The 25,976-nt window shown below is 48.5% G+C and overlaps 1 protein-coding gene across 1 annotated transcript; it reads left to right on the top strand.

Annotated features, from left to right (window-relative positions):
- Positions 1 to 583: 583 nt before the first annotated feature.
- Positions 584 to 2,129, top strand: LOC125545875. The gene has a single exon (XM_048709932.1). It carries the CDS (start codon positions 739 to 741, stop codon positions 1,900 to 1,902), a length of 1,164 nt encoding a protein of 387 aa, XP_048565889.1. The 5' UTR covers positions 584 to 738; the 3' UTR covers positions 1,903 to 2,129.
- The last annotated feature ends 23,847 nt before the right edge of the window (positions 2,130 to 25,976 follow it).

The raw sequence follows: 25,976 nt of genomic DNA, 5'->3' as shown, positions 1-25,976 counted from the left end.
TTGGGATGGTTTCAATCGTTCTTGAACTTTTCACTAGAGTGGCGTGCACCCTGGGAGGCAGGGCGGCCCCCTGGGTGGCGTCCGGCGTCCGCGTGGCACGCATTGCCCAGGCCACGCATTGAAGCACGCCGTGAGCTGCCTGCACTGTGCTGCACGCACGTTAACTGATCCGGCACGGACGTCGCCATGGCGTGCCTGCGGTGCACGGACGGCTCGCACTGTGGGCTTCATCACGGCCCGATTAATTTTCACCGGCGCAGCGTACGTGACTGACTGCCACCTCCGTGCGCCGGGTGGTTTATTGCTCCACTGCCGCCGCAGCGGCGCGCCACACGCGACCGCGCACGGCACGGGCACGGGCACGAAGCAGTTGTTTAACTGCGCAGTGACTTTCACCGTGCAGGCTCGATCGGTAATTCCTGGGCGGGGCGGGGCGGGGCGGGGGCGCGTCACCAGACAAAGATCGCAGAGCGCATATGCGGGCCTGCGGCACGCGAGGCGAGACGTGGAAATCAGCTCCCCACTTGATGTGATTGATGATAAATACGCGTGTCAAGTCGCTTCGTACGCCTCCCTTTCTCGTTCCGCCCCCATCCCCATTCCCACCTCCTCGCTTCGCAAGCTGCGCCGAGTCCCTCCCACCCATGCTGTCCTGCACCTACTAGCTGAGCTCGCTCGTGCTCCCCGTCCGAGCCCAGGCCGCGTTCGTGGGGGGCTGGATTGCTCGGCGAGCGGGCGATGGACGTCGTCGTCGGGCTGCCGTCGTCTCCGCCCGAGTCCGGGCGCTCCTCGCCGTCTCCGACCGCGTCGCCCGAGTTCGAGTTCTGGATGGTGGGCAAGAACCCGGGGACATTCCCCTCCCCCGCCCTGCTCACCGCCGACGAGCTCTTCTCCGATGGCATTGTGCTCCCTCTCCACACCCTCCAGGCCCCTCCTCCTTGCCCCGACGCCGGCCAAGACGACGGCGAGGAAGACGCTGAGGAAGATGCCGACCCCAACGTCGACGTCAACGACTCCTCGGAGCCGCCGGAGGAGGAAGGGGAGCCTGCCGCGCAGCCGCTCGCGGAGGCGTGCGCCGTCCCGACGCCGGACCTCCCCGCGGTCACTTTCAAGTGGAAGGACATCTTCAAGGCCACCGGCGAGTCCAAGGAGCGCGCCAAGAAGGCGGAGCGCCGCGTCAGCACCGTCAGCGGCAACGCCGAGCTCATCAACATCAACATATGGCCCTTCTCCCGGAGCCGCTCCGCTGGCCACTCTACCTCCGGCGCCGGCGCCGGCGCTAGCAGCAAGGCCAAGGCGAGCACTCCCAGCACCGGCAACGCCAGTGCCGCTGCTGCCAGCGCACCGGTGGCGGCTACCGCGACGGCGGCGGGGCGCAAGGTGAGCAGCGCGCCGTGCTCCCGGAGCAACTCCCGCGGCGAGGCCTCCGGGTCGGGGGTGCCGGCCGTCGCCATCGCGGCGGCAGCGGAAAAGGCCGCTGCGCAAGCGCCCGCCACGTCCATGCTGAGGCGGTGGGTTCCCGGCGGTCAGGGCAGAGCAGGCCTGAGCGCGAACGGCATCCGCCTGGGAAGAGCCAGCCCAGTCTGGCAGCTGAGGCGCAACAAGCTACAGCAGCAGCAAGCCGCCGCGGAGCAGAAGCAGAGCAGCAACGCCACCGCCAGCGGCAAGAACAAGGCCGTCCCGGAAGACGACGCGGCGACGAGCCAAGTCCAAGCGGACGCCGGCGAAGCAGCAGACAAGGCGACGGCGTCCGCTGCTGCAGACGCAGCGCCGGCGACCGTGAGCGCGCCAGCCGCCGCGTGCCGGAACAACGCGGCCTGCGCGGAGGTGGCCGGCGAGGAGTGCGTGCCGCCGCAGGGGCTGTTCGGCCTCCGCACCTTCTTCTCCAAGAAGGTGTACTGATCCCGACGAGCCACACCGCGCCATGCGTTGCCGTGGCGCACTCGCTGAATGTACATAGGACTCGAGCCGGTACAGGCTCGTCTCTCTCGTCGATCCCTTGCACGACCCCCTCCTCCGCCACCCGTTCGTTCGCTAGCTTAAGCATTCTTTTTCTCTTGCTTATCTCTGCACTGTACCACGCATCGCCATGAATGATAGCTCAGCTCAAGCTGCCGTCCCCTCCATCATGAACCGTCCAACTCAATGTCCATGTACCACTAGCCAGTAGTAAAACCGTAACACGCAAAAAAACACATCGATGTGGCGTGTAACACAGACTCCCGGGTCCCTTGCACGGCGAGACATTGGTTAATGGGGGGTTGGTTGAGTGGGAGATGCCAAATGATTTGGGGGCAAAAGGCTGGAAAAGTCAGGGAGGCCTCTGCGGCGCCTGTCCCGCCCGCCGTCCATGCACGCACCGGAGCCGGATCGACGATGGATGGATCGGGGCGGATGGGCATGCACTGCTCTGGGCTGCATGCCGCCACGGGCTACGCAACAAGGCGTACGCCGTTGGACGCCTCTGCACATGCGCCTGCTGGCTTGCTAAATCTGCTGGGATCTTGTGTGGTAGCGGCCTGTATTATCGATGGCGATGCATCACACCACACCCCAGTCGACGGTTCAGGACTCCTCCATCAGCCCCGTGCCCACGCTGTGCTTGTTCTAGGCCGCGCATGACTCGTGGCCATGGCCATGCATGCAGACATGCGCTGCTGTCTGCACCATGATAGCAAGAAACAATTTGCTCATGGGACCAATCTCGATAGATGGATGGATGGACAGAACCAGCAAAACGGTGGTAAAACTGGTCTGCTAGCGTGGTGCCGAGCGGTGTAAAATTAAGTAGCCTGTGCAGATGGCGGCGTTAAAGAAAGAGCCGATCTCTCCTCCTTAACTGTACAGCTACCGAAGCTAGCTAGTGGTGGCGAGCCGGTACTGCGGTGAGGTTCATTGCTCCTGCGAGGGAAGTAGCCTCTTGCAGAAGGCAGAGGGACTAGCAAGTGGCGGCGGTGGTGGTGCTGGCGTAGTACTACTACTCCTCCAGATCAACCTTGCTTCGAGTTAAAGATCGGTGATGGTTGAGCCTTGAGAGAGGTTAAAGCGCGCAGCATCTGGTGCTGCTGGTGTGGTGCTAATCGTAATCTAATCTCTCGACTCAGAGTGAGACAGGCAGGCAGTGCTGATTAGTTGGTTGAGAAGAAAAGAAAAACGGCGAGGCAGTGGTACGGCTGCGTGCGCGGGGGCGGGGCGCAGGACGTGCGGCGGCCTGCCTGCCGGCAAGTGGGCCGGCAGCGGCTGACCCCGGCTGCCCGGATGGCGAGTTAACTTACTGCTTGATTGGCTCCACGCAGAGAAGTCCAGTGAGCCAGTCCGGCCTTCGAGGTGCAACGCAACGCAACGTTGGTTCGTGCCTGCCTCTGCACTGGCCGGGCGCATCTGGCGATCTTTTCCTTTGTGCTGCGGCTTTGCCTGATTTTTCCATGGGGGGAGGGTACGGCCGGGGCCGGGGGCGGAGGAATCAAATCGGCTTTGACGTATCATACGGCCTGCGATCTGGGGAGGGGCGCCCATCCCGAGCGGAGCCGGCCGGCCGGCCCGCCCGCCCCGACACGGCGAGTGGAGCGGCACCCGCCGGGTGCCGCATTGATCGGCTGGTGGACGGGCGGGGTGGTGGCGGTGCCGTGGACGTGGGGGCGGGTGGCCGCGCGCGGCAGCGCAGAGCGGGGGGCACATGCCGTTGTCGAGGGCGGGCTTTGGCTGGGGGGAATGGGATCGATGGGGCCGTGGTGATTCTGTGTGTTCTCATCGGACGGTTGTGTTTTGTGGCGCCCACGGATTGGACGCCCTGGATCCTCGTCGGGCAGAGTTGGAAAACAAACGGCCAGTTTGGTCGATGGATCATGGACGAAGAAGGTAGACTGGCTAATTGCGTCCCAGGATGAAAACTTATGGCAGGCACGAAAACGATATTTTAAAGTTTCGGAAAAATCTAAAAAAAAAGATGTTAAGAGGATGATGTTTTTTTTGCGGGTAAATAACTTGTACTCCCTCCGTTTCTTTTTAGTCTGCATATAAGGTTTGATCAAAGTGAAGCTTTGTGGAGTTTGACTAACTTTATATTAAAAAATATAAACATTCACAATATGAAATTAATATTATCAGATGCACCATGAAACATATGTTCATACTATATAGTTTTAGTATTGTAGATGTTTATATTTTTTTATATAAATTTGATCAAACTTTGTGTAGTTTGACTTTGACCAAATCTTATATGCGGAGTAAAAAAGAAACGGAGGGAGTATTACTCGACTCATAGAATTACAATCATCAACAGCTAGCTGGACAGTTTTCTCAGGACCAGAACCCAACCAAGTCATGGTTCTACCTTTGGTACGAGCAAAACTAGCTAGACTGTCACTAATCCTATTTTGGGATCGAGATATATGAGTAATACATGATTCACGAAGACTCAAAAGATATCTAATTTCAGTAACTATGGAAGAATACACCGATCTATCAACTTTTTTAGACTGAACAAGCTTAACTGCCACAATGGAATCCATCTCTATGGATATCGGACAATTGCTTCTTTGCAAGGAAAAGGAGAGACCCTCCATGCATGCACACAACTCCGCTTCAAGAGCATCTTTGCACGAAAACAGTACTCGATAGGCTGAGAAAATGATATTACCATTGTTGTCCCTGAGCACCATACCTGCACCGGCAGATCGCTCGTCCGAGAATGAGCCATCACTGTTTAGTGTAACCCAACCCGAGCTAGGAGGCTGCCAAGTTTCAGGGGGCCGCAGCAGCACCTTATCACATGTGATAATCCGTTTTCCTTTCTCCGGGTCAGAAGCTAAGTCCACCTTCAGGCACAAGATCGAATTCAAATAGGACACAAGAAAACGCTTCGAAGCTTCCATGGTCGGCATTGGTTTATGATGAACAACCTCATTGCGGATATGCCAAGAACGCCACAACGTAAAGAGAACCATAGAACGCTCCACGTCTGGAAGTGGCTCAAGAACGTTTAGCAACCACTCGCGCCCATTGTTCTGGATTAAAGAGAGGGTCGGCAGCCGCCATACTTCTGACATAGTATCCCATAATAAGCGTGACTGAGGATGTTAAGAGGATGATGTTCTATTGCCATGCAAAATTTAAAGTTCAAACATATTACGAGATGTGACCTATAAAAAAGACAAAATCAACATTGAATAGTGCCGAATATTAACATCACTACTCGTTCTGAATTTGTCCTTTTCATATCTCACGTTCCGTAATGTGTTTTTACTTAAAATTTCACATACAATAGAACATCATCCTCTTAACATCCCATAATTTTTTTTCTTCTTTTTTGAAACTTCCAAATTTGGTTTCCATGAAGTTTCTTTTGAATTTTTGTTTCCGTATGATATTCTCCCCTTGACTACATTTGTTGTTTCTTGATCCGCACGAAACTTAAAATACTTCGAGGTTGGATATTGTTGGGGAACGTAGCAGAAATTCAAAATTTTCCTACGTGTCACCAAGATCTATCTATGGAGAGACTAGCAACGAGGGGAAGGAGAGTGCATCTACATACCCTTGTAGATCGCTAAGCGGAAGCGTTCAAGTGAACGGGGTTGATGGAGTCGTACTCGTCGTAATCCAAATCACCGGAGATCCTAGTGCCGAACGGACGGCACCTCCGCGTTCAACACACGTACAGCCCGGTGACGTCTCCCATGCCTTGATCCAACAAGGAGAGAGGGAGAGGTTGAGGAAGACTCCATCCAGCAGCAGCACAACGGCGTGGTGGTGGTGGAGGAGCGTGGCAATCCTGCAGGGCTTCGCCAAGCACCACGGGAGAGGAGAAGGACTTGGGAGAGGGGGAGGGCTGCACCAAAGGTAAAAAGTAAGAAGTCCTCCATCTCCCCACTATATATAGGGGGGGCCAAGGGGGGGCGCCGGCCCTAGGAGATCCAATCTCCTAGGGGGGCGGCGGCCAAGGGAGGATTCCCTCCCCCCCAAGGCACCTAGGGGTGCCTTCCCCTTGTGGGACTCTTCCTTTAGGGTTTCCCCCACACTAGGCGCATGGGCCCTAGGGGAAAGTGGCGCCCCAGCCCACTTTGGGCTGGATTCCTTCCCACTTCAGCCCATGGGACCCTCCGGGATAGGTGGCCCCACCCGGTGGGCCCCCGGGACCCTTCCGGTGGTCCCGGTACAATACCGATGACCCCGAAACTTGTCCCGATGGCCGAAATAGGACTTCCTATATACAAATCTTTACCTCCGGACCATTCCGGAACTCCTCGTGACGTCCGGGATCTCATCCGGGACTTCGAACAACATTCGGTAACCACATACAAACTTCCTTTATAACCCTAGCGTCATCGAACCTTAAGTGTGTAGACCCTACGGGTTCGGGAACCATGCAGACATGACCGAGACGTTCTCCGGTCAATAACCAACAGCGGGATCTGGATACCCATGTTGGCTCCCACATGTTCCACGATGATCTCATCGGATGAACCACGATGTCAAGGACTTAATCAATCCCGTATGCAATTCCCTTTGTCTAGCGGTACGATACTTGCCCGAGATTTGATCGTCGGTATCCCGATACCTTGTTCAATCTCGTTACCAGCAAGTCTCTTTACTCGTTCCATAACACATCATCCCGTGATCAACTCCTTGATCACATTGTGCACATTATGATGATGTCCTACCGAGTGGGCCCAGAGATACCTCTCCGTCACACGGAGTGACAAATCCCAGTCTCGATTCGTGCCAACCCAACAAACACTTTCGGAGATACCCGTAGTGCACCTTTATAGCCACCCAGTTACGTTGTGACGTTTGGCACACCCAAAGCACTCCTACGGTATCCGGGAGTTACACAATCTCATGGTCTAAGGAAATGATACTTGACATTAGAAAAGCTTTAGCATACGAACTACACGATCTAGTGCTATGCTTAGGATTGGGTCTTGTCCATCACATCATTCTCCTAATGATGTGATCCCGTTATCAACGACATCCAATGTCCATGGTCAGGAAACCGTAACCATCTATTGATCAACGAGCTAGTCAACTAGAGGCTTACTAGGGACATGGTGTTGTCTATGTATCCACACATGTATCTGAGTTTCCTATCAATACAATTATAGCATGGATAATAAACGATTATCATGAACAAGGAAATATAATAATAACTAATTTATTATTGCCTCTAGGTCATATTTCCAACAGTCTCCCACTTGCACTAGAGTCAATAATCTAGTTCACATCGTCATGTGATTAACACTCATAGGTCACATCGCCATGTGACCAACATCCAAAGAGTTTACTAGTGTCACTAAACTAGTTCATATCATCATGTGATTAAGACTCAATGATTTCTGGGTTTGATCATGTTTTGTTTGTGAGAGAGGTTTTAGTCAACGGGTCTGCAACATTCAGATCCGTATGTACTTCACAAATTTCTATGTCATCTTGTAGATGCAACTACTACTCTACATTTGGAGCTATTCCAAACAACTGTTCTACTATACGAATCCAGTTTACTATTCAGAATAATCTGGATTAGTGTCAAGGTTTGCATTGGCGTAACCCTTTACGACGAACTCTTTTACCACCTCCATGATCGAGAAAATTCCTTAGTCCACTAGTTACTAAGGATAACTTTGACCGCTGTCTTGTGATCCATTCTTGGATCACTCTTGTACCCCTTGATTGACTCATGGCAAGGCACATTTCAAGTGCGGTACACAGCGTAGCATACTGTAGAGCCTATGTCTTAAGCATAGGGGACGACCTTCGTCCTTCCTCTTTCTTCTGCCGTGGTCGAGCTTTAAGTCTTAACTTCATACCTTACAACTCAGGCAAGAACTCCTTCTTTGACTGATCCATCTTGAACACCTTCAAGATCATGTCAAGGTATGTGCTCATTTGAAAGTACCATTAAGCGTTTTGATCTATCCTTATAGATCTTGATGCTCAATGTTCAAGTAGCTTAATCCAGGCTTTCCATTGAAAAACACCTTTCCAAATAACCCTATATGCTTTCCAGAAATTCTACGTCATTTCTGATCAACAATATGTCAACAACATATACTCATCAGAAATTCTATAGTACTCCCACTCACTTCTTTGGAAATACAAGTTTCTCATAAACTTTGTATAAACCCAAAATCTTTGATCATCTCATCAAAGCATACATTCCAACTCCGAGATGCTTACTCCAGTCCTTAGAAGGATTGCTGGAGCTTTGCATACTTATTAGCATCTTTCAGGATTGACAAAACCTTCCGGTTGTATCACATACAACCTTTCCTCAAGAAAATCGTCGAGGAAACAGTGTTTTGACATCCTATCTGCAAGATTTCATAAATAATGTAGTAATCGCTAATATAATTCCAACAGACTCTTAGCATCGCTACGAGTGAGAAAGTCTCATCGCAGTCAACTCCTTGAACTTGTCGGAAAACATCTTAACTACAAGTCGAGCTTTCTTAATGGTGATACTTACCATCATTGTCCGTCTTCCTTTTAAAATCCATATGTACCTAACAGCCTTACGACCATCAAGTAGTTCTTCCAAAGTCTACACTTTGTTTTCATACATGGATCCTCTCTCGGATTTTATGGCCTCGAACCATTTATCGGAATCCGGGCCCACCATCGCTTCTCCATAGCTCGTAGGTTCATTGTTGTCTAGCAACATGACTTCCAAGACAGGATTACGTACCACTCTGAAGTAGTACGCATCCTTGTCATCCCACGAGGTTTGGTAGTGACTTGATCTGAAGTTTCATGATCACTATCATAAGCTTCCACTTCAATTGGTGTAGGTGCCACAGGAACAACTCCCTGTGCCCTGTCACACACTAGTTGAAGAGATGGTTTAATAACCTCATCAAGTCTCCACCATCCTCCCACTCAATTCTTTCGAGAGAAACTTTTCCTCGAGAAAGGACCCGATTCTAGAAACAATCCCTTATTGCTTTCGGATCTGAGACAGGAGGTATACCCAACTGTTTTGGGTGTCCTATGAAGATGCATTTATCCGCTTTGGGTTCGAGTTTATCAGCCTGAAACTTTTCCACATAAGCGTCGCAGCCCCAAACTTTTAAGAAATGACAGCTTAGGTTTCTCTAAACCATAGTTCATACGGTGTCACCTCATCGGAATTACGTGGTGCCCTATTTTAAAGTGAATGTGGTTGTCTTTAATGCCTAACCCATAAACTATCGTGGTAATTCGACAAGAGACATCATGGTATGCATTATATCTAACAGGGTGCAGTTATGATGTTCGGACACACCATCACACTATGGTGTTCCAGGCTGTATCAGTTGTGAAACAATTTCCACAATGTCTTAATTCTGTGCCAAACTCGTAATTCAGATATTCATCTCTATGATCATATCATAGATACTTCATCCTCTTGTCACGACGATCTTTCAACTTCACCCTGAAATTACTTGAACCTTTCAATAATTCAGACTCGTGATTCATCAAGTAAATATACTCAACATCTACTCAAATCATCTGTGAAGTAAGAACATAATGATATCCACTACATGCCTCAGCACTCATTGGACTGCACACATCAAAATGTATTACTTCCAACAAGTTGCTTTCCAGTTCCATTTTACTGAAACCGAGGCTTTCAGTCATCTTACCCATGTGGTATGATTTGCATGTCTCAAGTGATTCAAAAAATCAAGTGAGTCCAAACGGTCCATTTGCATGGAGTTTCTTCATGCATAAACACCAATAGACATGGTTCGCATGTCTCAAACTTTTCAAAAACGAGTGAGCCCAAAGATCCATCAACATGGAGCTTCTTCATGTGTTTTATACCGATATGACTTAAGTGGCAGTGCCACAAGTAGGTGGTACTATCATTACTATCTTATATCTTTTGGCATGAACATGTGTATCACTACGATCGAGATTCAATAAACTATTCATTTTAGGTGCAAGACCATTGAAGGTATTATTCAAATAAACAGAGTAACCATTATTCTCCTTAAATGAATAACCGTATTGCGATAGACATAATCCAATCATGTCTACGCTCAACGCAAACACCAAATAACAATTATTTAGGTTTAACACCAATCTCAATGGTAGAGGGAGCGTGCGATGCTTGATCATATCAACATTGGAAACACTTCCAACACATATCGTCAGCTCACCTTTAGCTAGTCTCCTTTTATTCCATAGCTTTTATTTCGAGTTACTAACACTTAGCAACCGAACCGGTATCTAATACCATGGTGCTACTAGGAGTACTAGTAAAGTACACATCAACACAATGTATATCCAATATACTTCTATCGACCTTGCCAGCCTTCTCATCTACCAAGTATCTAGGGTAATTCTGCTCCAGTGGTTGTTCCCCTTATTACAGAAGCACTTAGTCTCGGGTTTGGGTTCAACCTTGGGTTTCTTCACTAGAGCAGCAGCTGAATTGCCGTTTCATGAAGTATCCCTTTGTTCCCTTGCCCTTCTTGAAACTAGTGGTTTCACCAACCATCAACAATTGATGCTCCTTCTTGATTTCTACTTTTCGCGGTGTCAAACATCGCGAATATCTCAAGGATCATCATATATGTCCCTGATATATATAGTTCATCACGAAGCTCTAGCAGCTTGGTGGTAATGACTTCGGAGAAACATCACTATCTCATCTGGAAGATCAACTCCCACTCGATTCAAATGATTGTTGTACTCAAACAATCTGAGCACAAGCTCAACAATTGAGCTTTTCTCCCTTAGTTTGCAGGCTAAGAAAATCGTCGGAGGTCTTATACCTCTTGACGTGGGCACGAGCCTGAAATCCCAATTTCAGCCCTCGAAACATCTCATATGTTTCGCGACGTTTCAAAACGTCTTCGGTGCCTCAACTCTAAACCGTTTAACTGAACTATCACGTAGTTATCAAAATGTGTATGTCAGATGTTCGCAACATCCACAGACAACGTTCGAGGTTCAGCACACTGAGCGGTGCATTAAGGACATAAGCCTTCTATGAAGCAATGAGGACAATCCTCAGTTTACGGACCTAGTCCGCATAATTGCTACTATCAACTTTCAACTAAATTTTCTCTAGGAACATATCTAAACAGTAGAACTGAAGCGCGAGCTACGACATAATTTGCGAAGACCTTTTGACTATGTTCAGGATAATTAAGTTCATCTTATGAACTCCCACTCAGATAGACATCCCTCTAGTCATCTAAGTGATTACATGATCCGAGTCAACTAGGCCGTGTCCGATCATCACGTGAGACGGACTAGTCAACATCAGTGAACATCTTCATGTTGACCGTATCTGCCATACGACTCATGCTCGACCTTTCGGTCTCTTGTGTTCCGAGGCCATGTCTGTACATGCTAGGCTCGTCAAGTCAACCTAAGTGTTTCGCGTGTGTAAATCTGTCTTACACCCGTTGTATGTGAACGTTAGAATCTATCACACCCGATCATCACGTGGTGCTTCGAAACAACGAACTATCGCAACGGTGCACAGTTAGGGGGAACACTTTCTTGAAATTTTATGAGGGATCATCTTATTTACTACCGTCGTTCTAAGTAAACAAGATGCAAAAACATGATAAACATCACATGCAATCAAATAGTGACATGATATGGCTAATATCATATTGCTCCTTTTGATCTCCATCTTCGGGGCTCCATGATCATCTTGTCACCGGCATGACACCATGATCTCCATCATCGTGTCTCCATGAAGTTGTCGCGTCAACTATTACTTCTACTACTATAGCTAACGGTTAGCAATAAAGTAAAGTAATTACATGACGTTTATGTTGGCACGCAGGTCATAAATAAATTAAGACAACTTCTATGGCTCCTGCCGGTTGTCATACTCATCGACATACAAGTCGTGATTCCTATTACAAGAACATGATCAATCTCATACATCACATATATCATTCATCACATCCTTTGGCCATATCACATCACATAGCATACCCTGCAAAAACAAGTTAGACGTCCTCTAATTGTTGTTTGCTTGTTTTACGTGGCTGCTATGGGTTTCTAGCAAGAACGTTTCTTACCTACGCAAAACCACAACGTGATATGCCAATTGCTATTTACCCTTCATAAGGACCCTTTTCATCGAATCCGATCCGACTAAAGTGGGAGAGACAGACACCCGCCAGCCACCTAATGCAACTAGTGCATGTCAGTCGGTGGAACCAGTCTCACGTAAGCATACGTGTAAGGTTGGTCCGGGCCGCTTCATCCCACGATGCCGCCGAATCAAGATAAGACTAGTAACGGCAAGCATATTGAACAAAATCAACGCCCACAACTACTTTGTGTTCTACTCGTGCATAGAAACTACGCATAGACCTAGCTCAGGATGCCACTGTTGGGGAACATAGCAGAAATTCAAAATTTTCCTACGTGTCACCAAGATCTATCTATGGAGAAACCAGCAACGAGGGGAAGGAGAGTGCATCTACATACCCTTGTAGATCGCTAAGCGGAAGCGTTCAAGTGAACGGGGTTGATGGAGTCGTACTCGTCGTAATCCAAATCACCGGAGATCCTAGTGCCGAACGGACGGCACCTCCGCGTTCAACACACGTACAGCCCGGTGACGTCTCCCATGCCTTGATCCAACAAGGAGAGAGGGAGAGGTTGAGGAAGACTCCATCCAGCAGCAGCACAACGGCGTGGTGGTGGTGGAGGAGCGTGGCAATCCTGCAGGGCTTCGCCAAGCACCACGGGAGAGGAGAAGGACTTGGGAGAGGGGGAGGGCTGCACCAAAGGTAAAAAGTAAGAAGTCCTCCATCTCCCCACTATATATAGGGGGGGCCAAGGGGGGGCGCCGGCCCTAGGAGATCCAATCTCCTAGGGGGGCGGCGGCCAAGGGAGGATTCCCTCCCCCCCAAGGCACCTAGGGGTGCCTTCCCCTTGTGGGACTCTTCCTTTAGGGTTTCCCCCACACTAGGCGCATGGGCCCTAGGGGAAAGTGGCGCCCCAGCCCACTTTGGGCTGGATCCCTTCCCACTTCAGCCCATGGGACCCTCCGGGATAGGTGGCCCCACCCGGTGGGCCCCCGGGACCCTTCCGGTGGTCCCGGTACAATACCGATGACCCCGAAACTTGTCCCGATGGCCGAAATAGGACTTCCTATATACAAATCTTTACCTCCGGACCATTCCGGAACTCCTCGTGACGTCCGGGATCTCATCCGGGACTCCGAACAACATTCGGTAACCACATACAAACTTCCTTTATAACCCTAGCGTCATCGAACCTTAAGTGTGTAGACCCTACGGGTTCGGGAACCATGCAGACATGACCGAGACGTTCTCCGGTCAATAACCAACAGCGGGATCTGGATACCCATGTTGGCTCCCACATGTTCCACGATGATCTCATCGGATGAACCACGATGTCAAGGACTTAATCAATCCCGTATGTAATTCCCTTTGTCTAGCGGTACGATACTTGCCCGAGATTTGATCGTTGGTATCCCGATACCTTGTTCAATCTCGTTACCAGCAAGTCTCTTTACTCGTTCCGTAACACATCATCCCGTGATCAACTCCTTGATCACATTGTGCATATTATGATGATGTCCTACCGAGTGGGCCCAGAGATACCTCTCCGTCACACGGAGTGACAAATCCCAGTCTCGATTCGTGCCAACCCAACAGACACTTTCGGAGATACCCGTAGTGCACCTTTATAGCCACCCAGTTACGTTGTGACGTTTGGCACACCCAAAGCATTCCTACGGTATCCGGGAGTTACACAATCTCATGGTCTAAGGAAATGATACTTGACATTAGAAAAGCTTTAGCATACGAACTACACGATTTAGTGCTATGCTTAGGATTGGGTCTTGTCCATCACATCATTCTCCTAATGATGTGATCCCGTTATCAACGACATCCAATGTCCATGGTCAGGAAACCGTAACCATCTATTGATCAACGAGCTAGTCAACTAGAGGCTTACTAGGGACATGGTGTTGTCTATGTATCCACACATGTATCTAAGTTTCCTATCAATACAATTATAGCATGGATAATAAACGATTATCATGAACAAGGAAATATAATAATAACTAATTTATTATTGCCTCTAGGGCATATTTCCAACAGATATGATGTCGAGATCGCCACCACGCATGAACCAATGCTGGATAAACCCGTTGTACGATAGGTCCGGATATGATGTCGAGATCGACACCACGCATGAACCAATGCCCTCTTCTCCGTCTATCCAGCCAAGTCGTACCACCAACGAATATCTTCGCACCAGACCCCGCTGGGCACTGTCAACTTCACCAAAGTCGTCCTTGCACACCGCCTGATGAAAGCCGCCACTCGAGAACACATCTCCTTCGTCGTCCCACAACAACCCTTCATCACTTCCACAAACAGGCCACCCGATCCGGACCTCTCCGCCACAATCGGTGCCGCGTGGGCTTTGCCCGACGACGTACCCTGACGCGCCCCAACGTAAACGAGAGGGGCAGATGACGGATGGCAACTGAGGTTCGTTGATGGCCTGCCTCGTCGCTTCACAAAGTTTTTGTGAGCCTCTTACCTTTCAAGGGGTAATAGTAATGCTAAACATTGGATTGCATAAAATGAGCGGCTCACATTAGTTGGGGCCATCTTAAACTTTCTATAAGAAAAAAGAACGAAAAAGTCGGTTCATGTAGGATTCTTTCTTTCCTTTGCAAAGATATTCATATATATCACAGAAGTTTTCAGAAGTACAAACCATTTCAAACATAATAATAAATACATCGATGTCTCTAGTCTACCGAATGACCACTACCGCCGTCAGAATGAGCCACCGACGCGCCGCCGCCGTCGCTCCCCTATCGGACTTGGCTTGACCTTGAGGATGACGGGCGAGAACTCTTTGTGCACGTGCCCGTAAGGACCAGCACTCTGTAGTCGCGGTCGTCAGTTCGTCACAATTGAGCCCTTGAATTGAATAGACCTGACACAACTAACAACAATTCTCACAATCACGCACACATGGCAAGAAACCCTAATCTGACCGTCCGAAGAAGACGGCGGAAATCTACGACGAAGCTCCATCAACTATCTTCAAATGGACAAAGTTGAAGAGGGCCGAAACCCAGGAGACAAACTCAAAGAATAAGCATCATCATCTGCATGAGTACCACACCCGCGAGCGCTAAGAATCTCAACATAAACTACTAGCTGAAGCGAAGGGACCGGGATTTCCTCCCCACTATCGGCCACTGGAGGGGCAGGCGGAAGAAAGACGAATCCACGGTTGGCGGCAATGCCTAAAGGGAGAGCCGAGGGGAAGGAGAGAAAACTGAGCTTGTGTCACACACATGTCGTCATATAAAATTGTTGGATCGAGTAGGATTCTTTGCATCCATAAACGTGGCATGATTGTCTATAAATTGGTGTTGTGCTGCATAGGGCATAGCTCGTCTCTCTGCATAAATACTGGTGGTGTAGTTGAGCTGGCAGCATGGCACAGACTTTGTCCGAGCCTACCCGCTCATGCAACGAGCGGTGACGTCGTCACACGCATCGCACGCACGGCGGCAAACGTGTGCCACCACGCCCACGATCATGTCGCCCCAATCCCAGTAAGGCTGGTCACAATGGATAAGAACAGCTAGTAACTTATACACTTCTCTAGACTATGTTACTACCTTCATAGTGGATAGAAACATCTATGTAGTGTCATGCAACGATGTATTTATTAGGTTATAAACTCATTATTTCTTGGAGTGTGTGATGTTCCAGTAATTTAGCTAGTTACCACAAGCACATATCTTTTCATTAAATATGTGTCACATAAGCAAAGTTGTATTGAAATGTGTGATGTTAATCTTAAGCTCCTTCCCAACCAGCCTAGCACGGACAGGCAGAGACATGCATAGGCGCCCGGCCGCGCGCCAAATCAAGAGAGAGGTGCTCCACAACTTTACCCAGCTGATCGGTGAGGTGAAGATAGAAGGGGGAAAGATCGGGGGTGGATCTGGGAGGCGATCCGTACAATGGCCAGCCGGCGCACCGGTCGGCACCTCCATGTGCGCGGCGCTGGGTGCTGCTCCTGCTCGCTTTGCCCTGTCCAATCAGACACCCACTCCATCCAATTCATACCTGCCACTGCAAATTTGTTATGAGCAGTGTACCGTACGTGCTCCAACTATTTACCTCTGTTACGTGGTCTGAAAAGTCTCGCCCGACACGGACCAAAACTGCAAAAACCTAGCTTCACGTGTGCGTTTTTCGCTGACTGACTGAGATCCAATCCTTCTCGGCCAAGCCGGGTGCCCCAGCCGTCAGACTGCCTGTTTCTGCCGGGTCGGGAAGAGAGATCAGCATGACTGCACAAAGAACCTCATCTACTGGAGTAGGAGTATGTCCGAACACTGTAAAAAAACTCAGAGATGGCCCGAGTCATGGGTGCGCACATCAGTTTTTTGTATCCATACTTGGCGATGTGACGCGACACTTGGCCAGAGTGGTGCGATACGCCCCATAGCGGGCTGTGTTCTGACGGAGGTGTGGATCGACTGCTGTAGTTGACAAGACTGTCCCTCCTGCAGTGCAACGGCCGGCTGGATCTACAGCGGAGCGGTCACATCGATCGTCCATTTCCTCGCAAGTGGCATGCAAAGGTCCATCCAGCGGACGGAGGTGAAAGGTGGAGACGGAGATACGACCCGACCCGTGCATGCAGTAGGCACGGTAACAATAGAGGACAAAATTTCTATTCTGACATCTACAGCAAACTTAAGCACGAATTGACCCTCCTTCTGAAATATTTTCGATTCTGTCCTTTTTTTGGTCACGCCAACATCCATGGCGTATAGGTTGCATGGGAGACGCCGCGGTGTCTGGCGTTTGGCCCTGACCCACACTCGTCTGGTTGGCGCTGACATGGCAAAGTCGAAACGCCATTGATCTTGACGTCTGGTCGAAACACCGAAGCCGTTGGCGTTTGGTCCTTTATATTTCTCAACCCGCACATATGCATACAACAATTAATCGGTTTCTTCATTCTTTGTCCTCGTCCGATGCACCACGCCAGTACAACGTTGATTGGAACTTTAAAACTCAAAAGAACATGTCTATAAATTCTTGCACTCCATCTCCTCACTCTATAATTCTGTGCTCAGTCCTTTCCACTTCTCTCCTTTGTCATTCTACTCCAGTACTCCTATGTGCGCCTCGTTGATGCCGCGGGCTGAAGTGGCAGTGGCGCCGCTCGCCTGGGTGTGCCCGTCGCCAACAGAGCCCGGAGCACTAATGGCAACCCTGGGCGCGCGCGAACACAAAGTAAAAAAGAGTACCCTACAAAACGTAGCTTAGCTTTTTGATAGTTTTCTCTTTTATTAAGGCATCTTCAAGGCAGACTCGCAAACTCCCGCAAACGTTTGGACCGCGCTATCCAGACCGCGCAAGCAATCCAAAATGGTCCTGTATCGGTTCGCAGGGCAGTCTAACCGTGATTTATCCCGCAAACCATAGACAAACGTGGGGCCTTTGCGTGATTCCGGACCGCTCCCAAGCTCATTTCTGACCGCCTGGCTCACCAAAAAAACCACCCGCCCCTCTTATGCTTTTCTTCTAAGCACGCGCCGCTAACCACGCCGCATTCATGCCGCCGCAGAGCATACAACAGCCGACACTGATGCGGAGATGTGATCGGAGGGAGGGAGGATGGCGTTGACCGACGCGACCTCTCGGCAGCCGCCGCTTCAATGCGAACGCAAGTTCTCAAGGAACCAACTGGCTGATGTGCCGCATTGAAGCGGACCGCCCCTTCACTTGGCCCTCGCCACAGCTATTGAACCAGATCGAACGCCGCGTGAAGGAGGAGCTGGCCACGCCCCCGCACCACCGTGGCGTCTAGATCAGACACCACGTAAAGGACGAGCCTGTGTCCCCGTCACACAGCCGGTACGGCCGCATTGACGCGACGTTCTCGCCGCCGCGCCGCCACCGCCTCACCGTCAAGGAGGAGGTGCCGCCCGCGATCAAGAAGGCGCGGGTCCGCCTCCTCCACTACCGCAGCGGTCCCTCGGTCTCAAGGGCCGTCATGTCTAAGGCGAAGTGCGCAGCTCGACAACAGGAGAGGTATGACCAGCACAATGCCAGTCGCCGCTCCGCGTTTGCCAAGGGCGACGTGGCCACCGAACTGGGTCCGCAACGACCCAAACCTCGCCACCGTGTGCGCGCTCAACCGCTCTGTGACCACCGCGGAGACGGCCGTCAGGCGTCGCCGCTACCTTGACGGCGAGTTCGCCAAGATCGACGAGGAGTGATCGCTTAGCGACTGCTCTGCCAACGCCAGTCGCGACAAGGCCGCCGCTAGGGCTCCGAAGGCCACGTCGGTAGTGGTCACAACGACACTCCGCACAACGCAGCAGGAGGCGGAGCGGCTCCCCTGCGAGCGGCAGGTAGTCGCGGCCCTCCGGTGTCGTACCTCCGCTGGAGGGACCACGACGATGACGACGACGGAGGAGGCGGTGCGGCAGGGCGTGGCGGCCACGAGTACGAGGTGGTCGTCGGGCATAGGGTTTATGTTCTTTTTCTAGTTTTTTAGTTAAACGGTCGAAATATCGACCTTTTTATGTAAATTATATCCGAACTTGAATGAAATCCATCCGATTTGATCGAATTTCTTGAGGTTGGTTTGAATTGTTAGCTGGATGTACACGGCTGGGTTGGATGTCGTCCTCTCGTATCCGTGTCTGCGGACTGATCCTCGCGCCTTTTCATGGACGAATGCGGAAAAAAATTGCTGATTACTGTTAAACATGTTCTTAGGTGTTACTCCCTACGTTTATAAATATTTGTCTTTCTAGATATTTTAAATGGACTACCACAGTATATAGACATATTTTAGAGTGTGGATTCATTCATTTTGCTTCGTATGTAGTCACTTATTGAAATCTCTAGAAAAATAAATATTTAAAAACGGATGGAGTATAAGAGAGAAGGGAAAGAAAGCACCCGCGTTGCATATACAGGGCTAAGGCATGCATGCATTGCATGCACACCAGGAACAGATGAACAACCAAGCGAGGAAGCATTCGTGTACATGCATGCGTATAGATGGTGACCAAGCGCCAAGATCAGTGCGTTTCGTCTTTACCATGTCAGCGCCAACCGGACGAGTGTGGGTCAGGGCCAAACGCCAGGCACCGTGGCGTCTTTTATACAACCCAGACGTTATGAATGTTGGCGTGATAAAAAAAGGTCAGATTCGAAAATATTTCAGAAACAGGGTCAATTCGTGCTTAAGTTTGCCGTATAGCTTAGAACAGAAATTTTGTCCAACAATAGACGAGCATGGAGCGCCAAGGGTGGTGGTACGCGTGACGTGAGGCGACGCACGGTGGATCCCCGTACCTGGGGTCTGGGGCCGGCGGGGCAGCGGCCATTGGTCACGCACGCGCGCACGTACGCTGCTGCACTGGCGACGGCGCAGCGCGAGCGCGATGTGCCGGCCGATGCGGGGACAGCGGCGGGTCCGCGCCTCCCCACGCCGGCCACGCCCCGTGACCCGCACTGTCAGCGGCTTCGGTGGCTCCGCCCAGCTTCAGCCAGCGATCGACGCTCGGAGGAGATCTGGACTTGATGGATGGATCCTGACGCGCGGCTACGGGAGCTCTGGTGATCGGTCTGCGGCGGCAGGCGGCAGCGGCGACGGCCTGTGGCTCGGCGAGGGTGACGAGAGAGCGTGCGTGCGTGCGTGCGTGCAAGGGGTTGTGGGGAGATGGTCCAAGGCCAACTGAACGTGGGGATCCGGACTGTCTATTACAACAAGTTGTGTCCGACTTTGATGATGGAGGGGTGATGACGATGGCGCGCCTTCGGCACGCTTCAGTGCGTGTAGTCGTCGCTAGGTGGTCTACAGATCTAAATTTAATTTTTATTTTTGGTGTTCGTTGTACTGCTATGATTGAAGATGAATAGATTGGAAATTTTTGCAAAAAAATAATCTCCCCTAAATTTGCTACTGGTTTGACGGTGTTGGATGTCCAAACCGCTCCGCGAACATTTAATGTCCCTCGTTGGATGACCAAAAGTGTTTGAAACACACGGTTCGACGATTTGCTGAAGAGCGTTAGAGTTGCCCTTAGAGCTCCGAATCACGTAACGATTTTATACACGGTGTATCATTTCTTAGGGAAGGTGTCTCGTTTATTTTTGTGAAAGAGGATTTTCACGGTGTAGTTTTGTGGCACTCTTGGGAACTTTATTTTTTTAGAAGACCTTGGGATCTCGTTTTCTGCGTGACTTAGTTCTCTGCTTGTTTTTAATGTGTTTCTTCCTTATTTAGTCTTTTTATATTTTTATTGTTTTCTTTATTTTCATTTTATGTATGCAATTTTTTTCCATTTTTCCATCTATTCTCTTTTCTTCTTCCTTTTTGCACTTTTGTTTGTTTGTTTTTTTATGTATTATATGTGGTACAGAAAGCGAATATTTTTTACGTAATAAATATACATTTATTTTTGAATATGTGACATTTTGGTTTTTAAAAAGTGCATGAACATTTGTTTTCACAAGCAGAATTTTTTGTTGATCAACATGGACATATTTCTTTTCCAAAAATGAACAACACATCAGCAAATAATGATTACCCTATTTTCCAAATACAGAAATAATATTTTATACCTGGTATATAAATCAGTTATAAAATAAATAAATGGACACTTCTTTAAAATACACCGATACTTTTCCATAAGTTGGAATCTTCTATTTTCCGCAACACTTGAATATCTCCATTTTATAAAACTGGCAACATCAAATCAGTGGAAAAAATATTTATAAAGATTTATATGGGAAATACTGTACCTTTATATGGCCCATTTAAATTTCGTTGCACGCGAGCTGGAAGTCAGAGCTCGCAATAACTGAGCTATAGGGGCGCGCCTGATATCTTTGGACCCTGCCTGCGGACTGCAGTCGCGCTAGGATAGTAGATGCCGAATCTGCTTAATTTTCAGTTTGTATTCACTGCTCGTTCGACGCTCCATATAGGCTTTGAAGTTGCAAGTTTCAGACAGAACAATTCCCAAAAAAAGTTGCAAGTTTCGGACAGAACAGAGAGGGAGCACATCGGAAGTTACACCAAAACTGGGCTGCAATTTTGAGGTAAAAGCACAGCAGACCCAGGAACTTGTCCGGCCCGTTATGTTTCAGCCCATAAACTTGCAAAACTCCACTCCGCCACCCACAAACTTGCAGCCCATGTGCAAAAACACCCAAAGCCAATCCCGTTGCGACATCTGGCCGAGGCGTTCGTCGCTCCCTTTTGAAGAAACCCCCCTGACATTTACCAGTACTGAACCCGCACTCCACATCTATGGCGACAGTTGATTCAGTATAGAAAGAAGACTGGCTGTACTAACACAAAATGCTACTTGTATTCAATTGGCAAAGGACAATAGAGCACAACAGTAGATCCTGGGTTCGAAACCCGGGCCAAACCCTTTTTTTTGCCATTTTTAACATAGAAAAGATTCAGACTGAAACATAGAAATCAGTTCAGAATTTGCTGTACATATGTGGTTTGGCAAACTCTGTTTTGCCCTGTCGTTTCATCTCTCCACAGAACTCGCGCGCTGTGGCGACGGTTCCGCTCCAAGATGACGTCATCCGTCTCGGCGGCGTCGCCGGCGACCGGCGCAGGCATGGAGCCGCCGGAATCCGTCGGTTTCGTCCGTGAACCTGGAGCTATCCCCCCCGACTATGGTATGCCCTGTTATGCTCTGTTCTGCGCCAGTCTTGTTGCGTCTTTTGTGGGGGTGGGGGTTTGGTAGGGTTCTTGAACTAGGACGATCGGTTGGATTCAGACGGATATATAGATGATTCGAACGGCTGTTTGCAGATGAAGTAATTAGGATGGATGGATCTTCTTGGTTAGCCGATGGATTTGTGCTAGGGTTTGCTTGTTTCGGTGTCTGTAGTTTGAAATTTGGTTGGATGTCGTATTACATGTCAAAAATTGTTACTTTTTATTGGATTGTATGTGCACATGCATCTCTCCACAGAACTCGCGCGCTGTGGCGACGGTTCCGCTCCAAGATGACGTCATACGTCTCGGCGGCGTTGCCGGCGACCGGCGCAGGCATGGAGCCGCCGGAATCCGTCGGTTTCGTCCGTGAACCTGGAGCTATCCCCCCCGACTATGGTATGCCCTGTTATGCTCTGTTCTGCGCCAGTCTTGTTGCGTCTTTTGTGGGGGTGGGGGTTTGGTAGGGTTCTTGAACTAGGACGATCGGTTGGATTCAGACGGATATATAGATGATTCGAACGGCTGTTTGCAGGTGAAGTAATTAGGATGGATGGATCTTCTTGGTTAGCCGATGGATTTGTGCTAGGGTTTGCTTGTTTCGGTGTCTGTAGTTTGAAATTTGGTTGGATGTCGTATTACATGTCAAAAATTGTTACTTTTTATTGGATTGTATGTGCACATGCATTGCTGCTGCTGAAGATGGTTTGTGATTTGAGCATTTCAACAAGATTTATATGTGAAGAGGGATTTTGATTGCAGCATCATTATTAGGCTGTATGTTTAATTTGTAGCTAATAAACACAACTTGTGTTTGCTGTTTTGCAGTTTGTGATTCTGCAATGGGAGTAGCAGTTGAGAGCATCTTCTTTACTCTGGAAATTGAGCACAGTGGTCTGTTTTGTGGGCCAAGCAATAATCTGGAATATTATGGGGCTACTCTAGAGATATTGGATTATTGCAGTGCAGCTAATTTGAGCTATTCTGTCCTCCAAGAGCATCTGAAGTGGCTAGGCTATGGTGTTGATGAGCAGAACATGTACTGGTGCAGACCTGGGCATGAGTTATCAGATGGATTGGTGCATATTAGGGGAGATGCAGATGTCCAAGATATGATCAAAGTAGGTGCAGATCACAAGGTACTTCACATGTTGGTTGATCATTCAAACTTCATACAAATCTGCAGGGATGATGTGATATATAAAGGAAGCCCAACATTGGCAGTTGTTAGCAGTCCTACAAAAATGCCAAGTAGGGCTGTTTGTGAAGCTCAAGTTTTGAATGAAGATCCCATATCTGAGATGGCACCAAAAGCAAATAATGCCAATGAAGATGGTAATGAGGAAGCAGAGCTAGCAGACACAGATACTGACTTCAGTGATAGTGATTATGAGATTGATGAGGGAGATGATGATTTGTTTGATGACAACATTGATTTTGATGTGCATGAAGAAGAGGAGGTGGAGGAGCCAGATGTGGAACCTGAGTATGTTCTTGATGATGAAGATTTGCACCTGACAAAAGAAGAAGAAGAGTACTTGAATTACAAATTCAGGGCTTTCAATGCAAAAGTTGACATGAAATCACCTATTTTTAAAGTTGGTATGGTTTTTGCTGATGTGAAGGAGCTCAGAAATGCTTTAACAGCATACTCTATTAGGCAAAGAGTTAAGATCAGGAAGGTAAAAAATGAGCCATCTAGGCTGGATGCAGTATGTCAGAAAGGTTGCCCCTGGATGTTGAAGGCTGGTAAAGACAACAGAACAGGGGGTTTTGTCATCAAGGCATATGCAGCTGAGCACAGATGTCCAAAAAAATGGAAGTTGAGGTCCCTCACTTCAAAATTTCTAACAGCATACTTCATAGATGAATTTAGGGATGATCAGAAGATGTCACTTGGAACTTTCTCAAGGAAGGTTACAAAGGAGTTCAATGTGACACCAAACAGATGGAAGTTAGCTAGAGCAAGGAAACAAGCTCTCAAGGAGATACATGGAGATGAGGAGGAGCAATTCAACAAATTATGGGACTATGGAAGTGAACTGAGAAGATCTAACCCAGGTTCCAAATTTCTCCTATCCACTGCTCTTGTGAAGGACACAAATTTTCCATTAGGGAGGAAATGCTTGAAAACCCTTTACAGGTCTTATGATGCATGTAAAAGAGGCTGGCTCAAGGGCTGTAGACCAATTATTTTTATTGATGGATGTCATATGAAGACCAGGTTTAAGGGAATTTTGCTGAGTGCTGTTGGCATTAACCCAAATGATTGTATATTCCCTATTGCCATGGGCTGGGTAGAAGTGGAATGCACTAGTTCGTGGGAGTGGTTCTTAACCACAGTAAGAGATGATCTTAATGTGAGAAACACTACTCCATTTACAATAATGAGTGACAAGCAAAAGGGCTTAATAAATGCAGTTAAGAATGTTTGGCCAGATTCAGAGCATAGATTCTGTGTGGGACATATATACCAGAATTTCCATGAAAAACACAAAGGGGAAGTGCTGAAGCAGGATCTATGGGCCATAACAAGATCTCCAAACAAAGTTAAATGGAGAGAGAACTGCCAAAGGATGGATGGGCACTGCTCTGCTGCATTTCACTGGACTGAAAGATTGGATGTGAATACACGGGTTAAAGCTTATTTTAGTGATTTCAGCAAGTGTGACATTCTGCTAAACAACAATTCAGAGGTTTTTAACAGGTAATTTGTCACAAAATGTTGTTCTGCTTATCATATAAACACACTTGCATATTATCATGTTTATTGTGCTTATCATATATAGCCTATTGTGCTTATCATCCATAGCCTATTGTGCTTATCATACATATGTTCTAAATGGCTTATCATTTCCATGTGCAGCTATATTCTGGATGCCAGAGAGATGGCAGTTCTATCTATGCTAGAAAATATCTTTTATAAGATAATGCACAGGATGATGATTAAGCAGAGAGAGGCAGTGGAAAAGTGGACAGGAAACAGAGTTTGTCCTAAGATTTTGAAAAAACTTGAGAAAAACACAGCTTATGCTGCTAATTGCCATGTTTCTCCAGCTGGTCAAGAACTGTTTAGAGTGCAATCAGGCAACTCCAGCTACTTAGTGGATCTGTGCTTGCACAAATGTGAGTGTAGAAGGTGGCAACTGTCTGGTGTTCCTTGTGGGCATAGCATTGCTTGCATGAGGGAAGAGAGAATTAACCCTAAGGACATGGTGCATGATTGCTACACAGTGCAGACCTACCTGAAAGCATATGGTTATACCCTGGTTCCTTTAAGAGATCCAAAAGACTGGGAGAAGATTGAAGCTGACAAAATCTATCCTCCAGTGTTCACAAAGCATGTGGGAAGGCCAAAGAAAAATAGGAAGAAAGCTCCAGAGGAGAAAATCAAAGGTGGTGTGAGGTATTTGAACAAAAAAGGAGTAACTATGCATTGTTCTATTTGTGGCAAGCCTGACCACAACAGGAAGGGCCACTACAAGTACCAGGAGGCCCTACTTGGAGGAGGATATGAAATAGATGAAAATTATGATGACCCTTCTTTTCTTCAGGTAACTTCTACAAATATGACATTTTTTCTCACTTTGTTGTTAAAATGTTAGAGCTCCTTCTGATGATGATTGTATGCTATGTGCAGAACATTTTCCCTGGGCTGGCAAATCCTACACTAGATCCCTCACGGCAGCCACAATCAATGGTCTTCAACATGGCACAAAGAGAGAGATCATTCAGAGCTCCTCATAGAGAGCATGGACCATTGCCTCAGCAATCCTCTTTTGTTGCAGCTGCAGGTGATTCCATTCCACAACCTAGAGTTATTACAATCGAAATGAACATAGGCAGGAGTACAAGAGCAACCCGAAGAGCTGAAACAGGGGAAGGATCACAACATGTTGCAAGAGGTAATAAAAGACAGAGGGGAGCTGGAAGAGGAGCTGCTGATATTGCAGGCACATCTGTAGCTGCTGCTAGGGGAAGAGGAGCTGGAAGGGGAAGGATCTCTGGAAGAACTGCAGGAGGTAGAGCTGGAAGGGGAAGGAACACTGCAGCAGCTAGTACTGGAAGAGGTGCTGGAATATCTTCAGGTGTTGACACATCTTTAGGACTTGGATTTGGTACTGGAAGAGGTGCATATTACTGGTTGTTTGGAGATGACAGGGCTACAGAAATTCTAGATCTCACCTTGTAGGCCATTCCATTAGTACACCTACAAGTTCATGAATGAA

This window comes from Triticum urartu, chromosome 3, assembly GCF_003073215.2.
Source record: "Triticum urartu cultivar G1812 chromosome 3, Tu2.1, whole genome shotgun sequence".
Classification (NCBI taxonomy): Eukaryota; Viridiplantae; Streptophyta; class Magnoliopsida; order Poales; family Poaceae; genus Triticum; species Triticum urartu.
This window is presented reverse-complemented; position numbering and strand designations above follow the sequence as displayed.

Excerpts from the sequence above, each read along its gene's own strand:
- LOC125545875 (XM_048709932.1), top strand. The coding sequence starts at position 739 with ATGGACGTCGTCGTCGGGCTGCCGTCGTCTCCGCCCGAGTCCGGGCGC.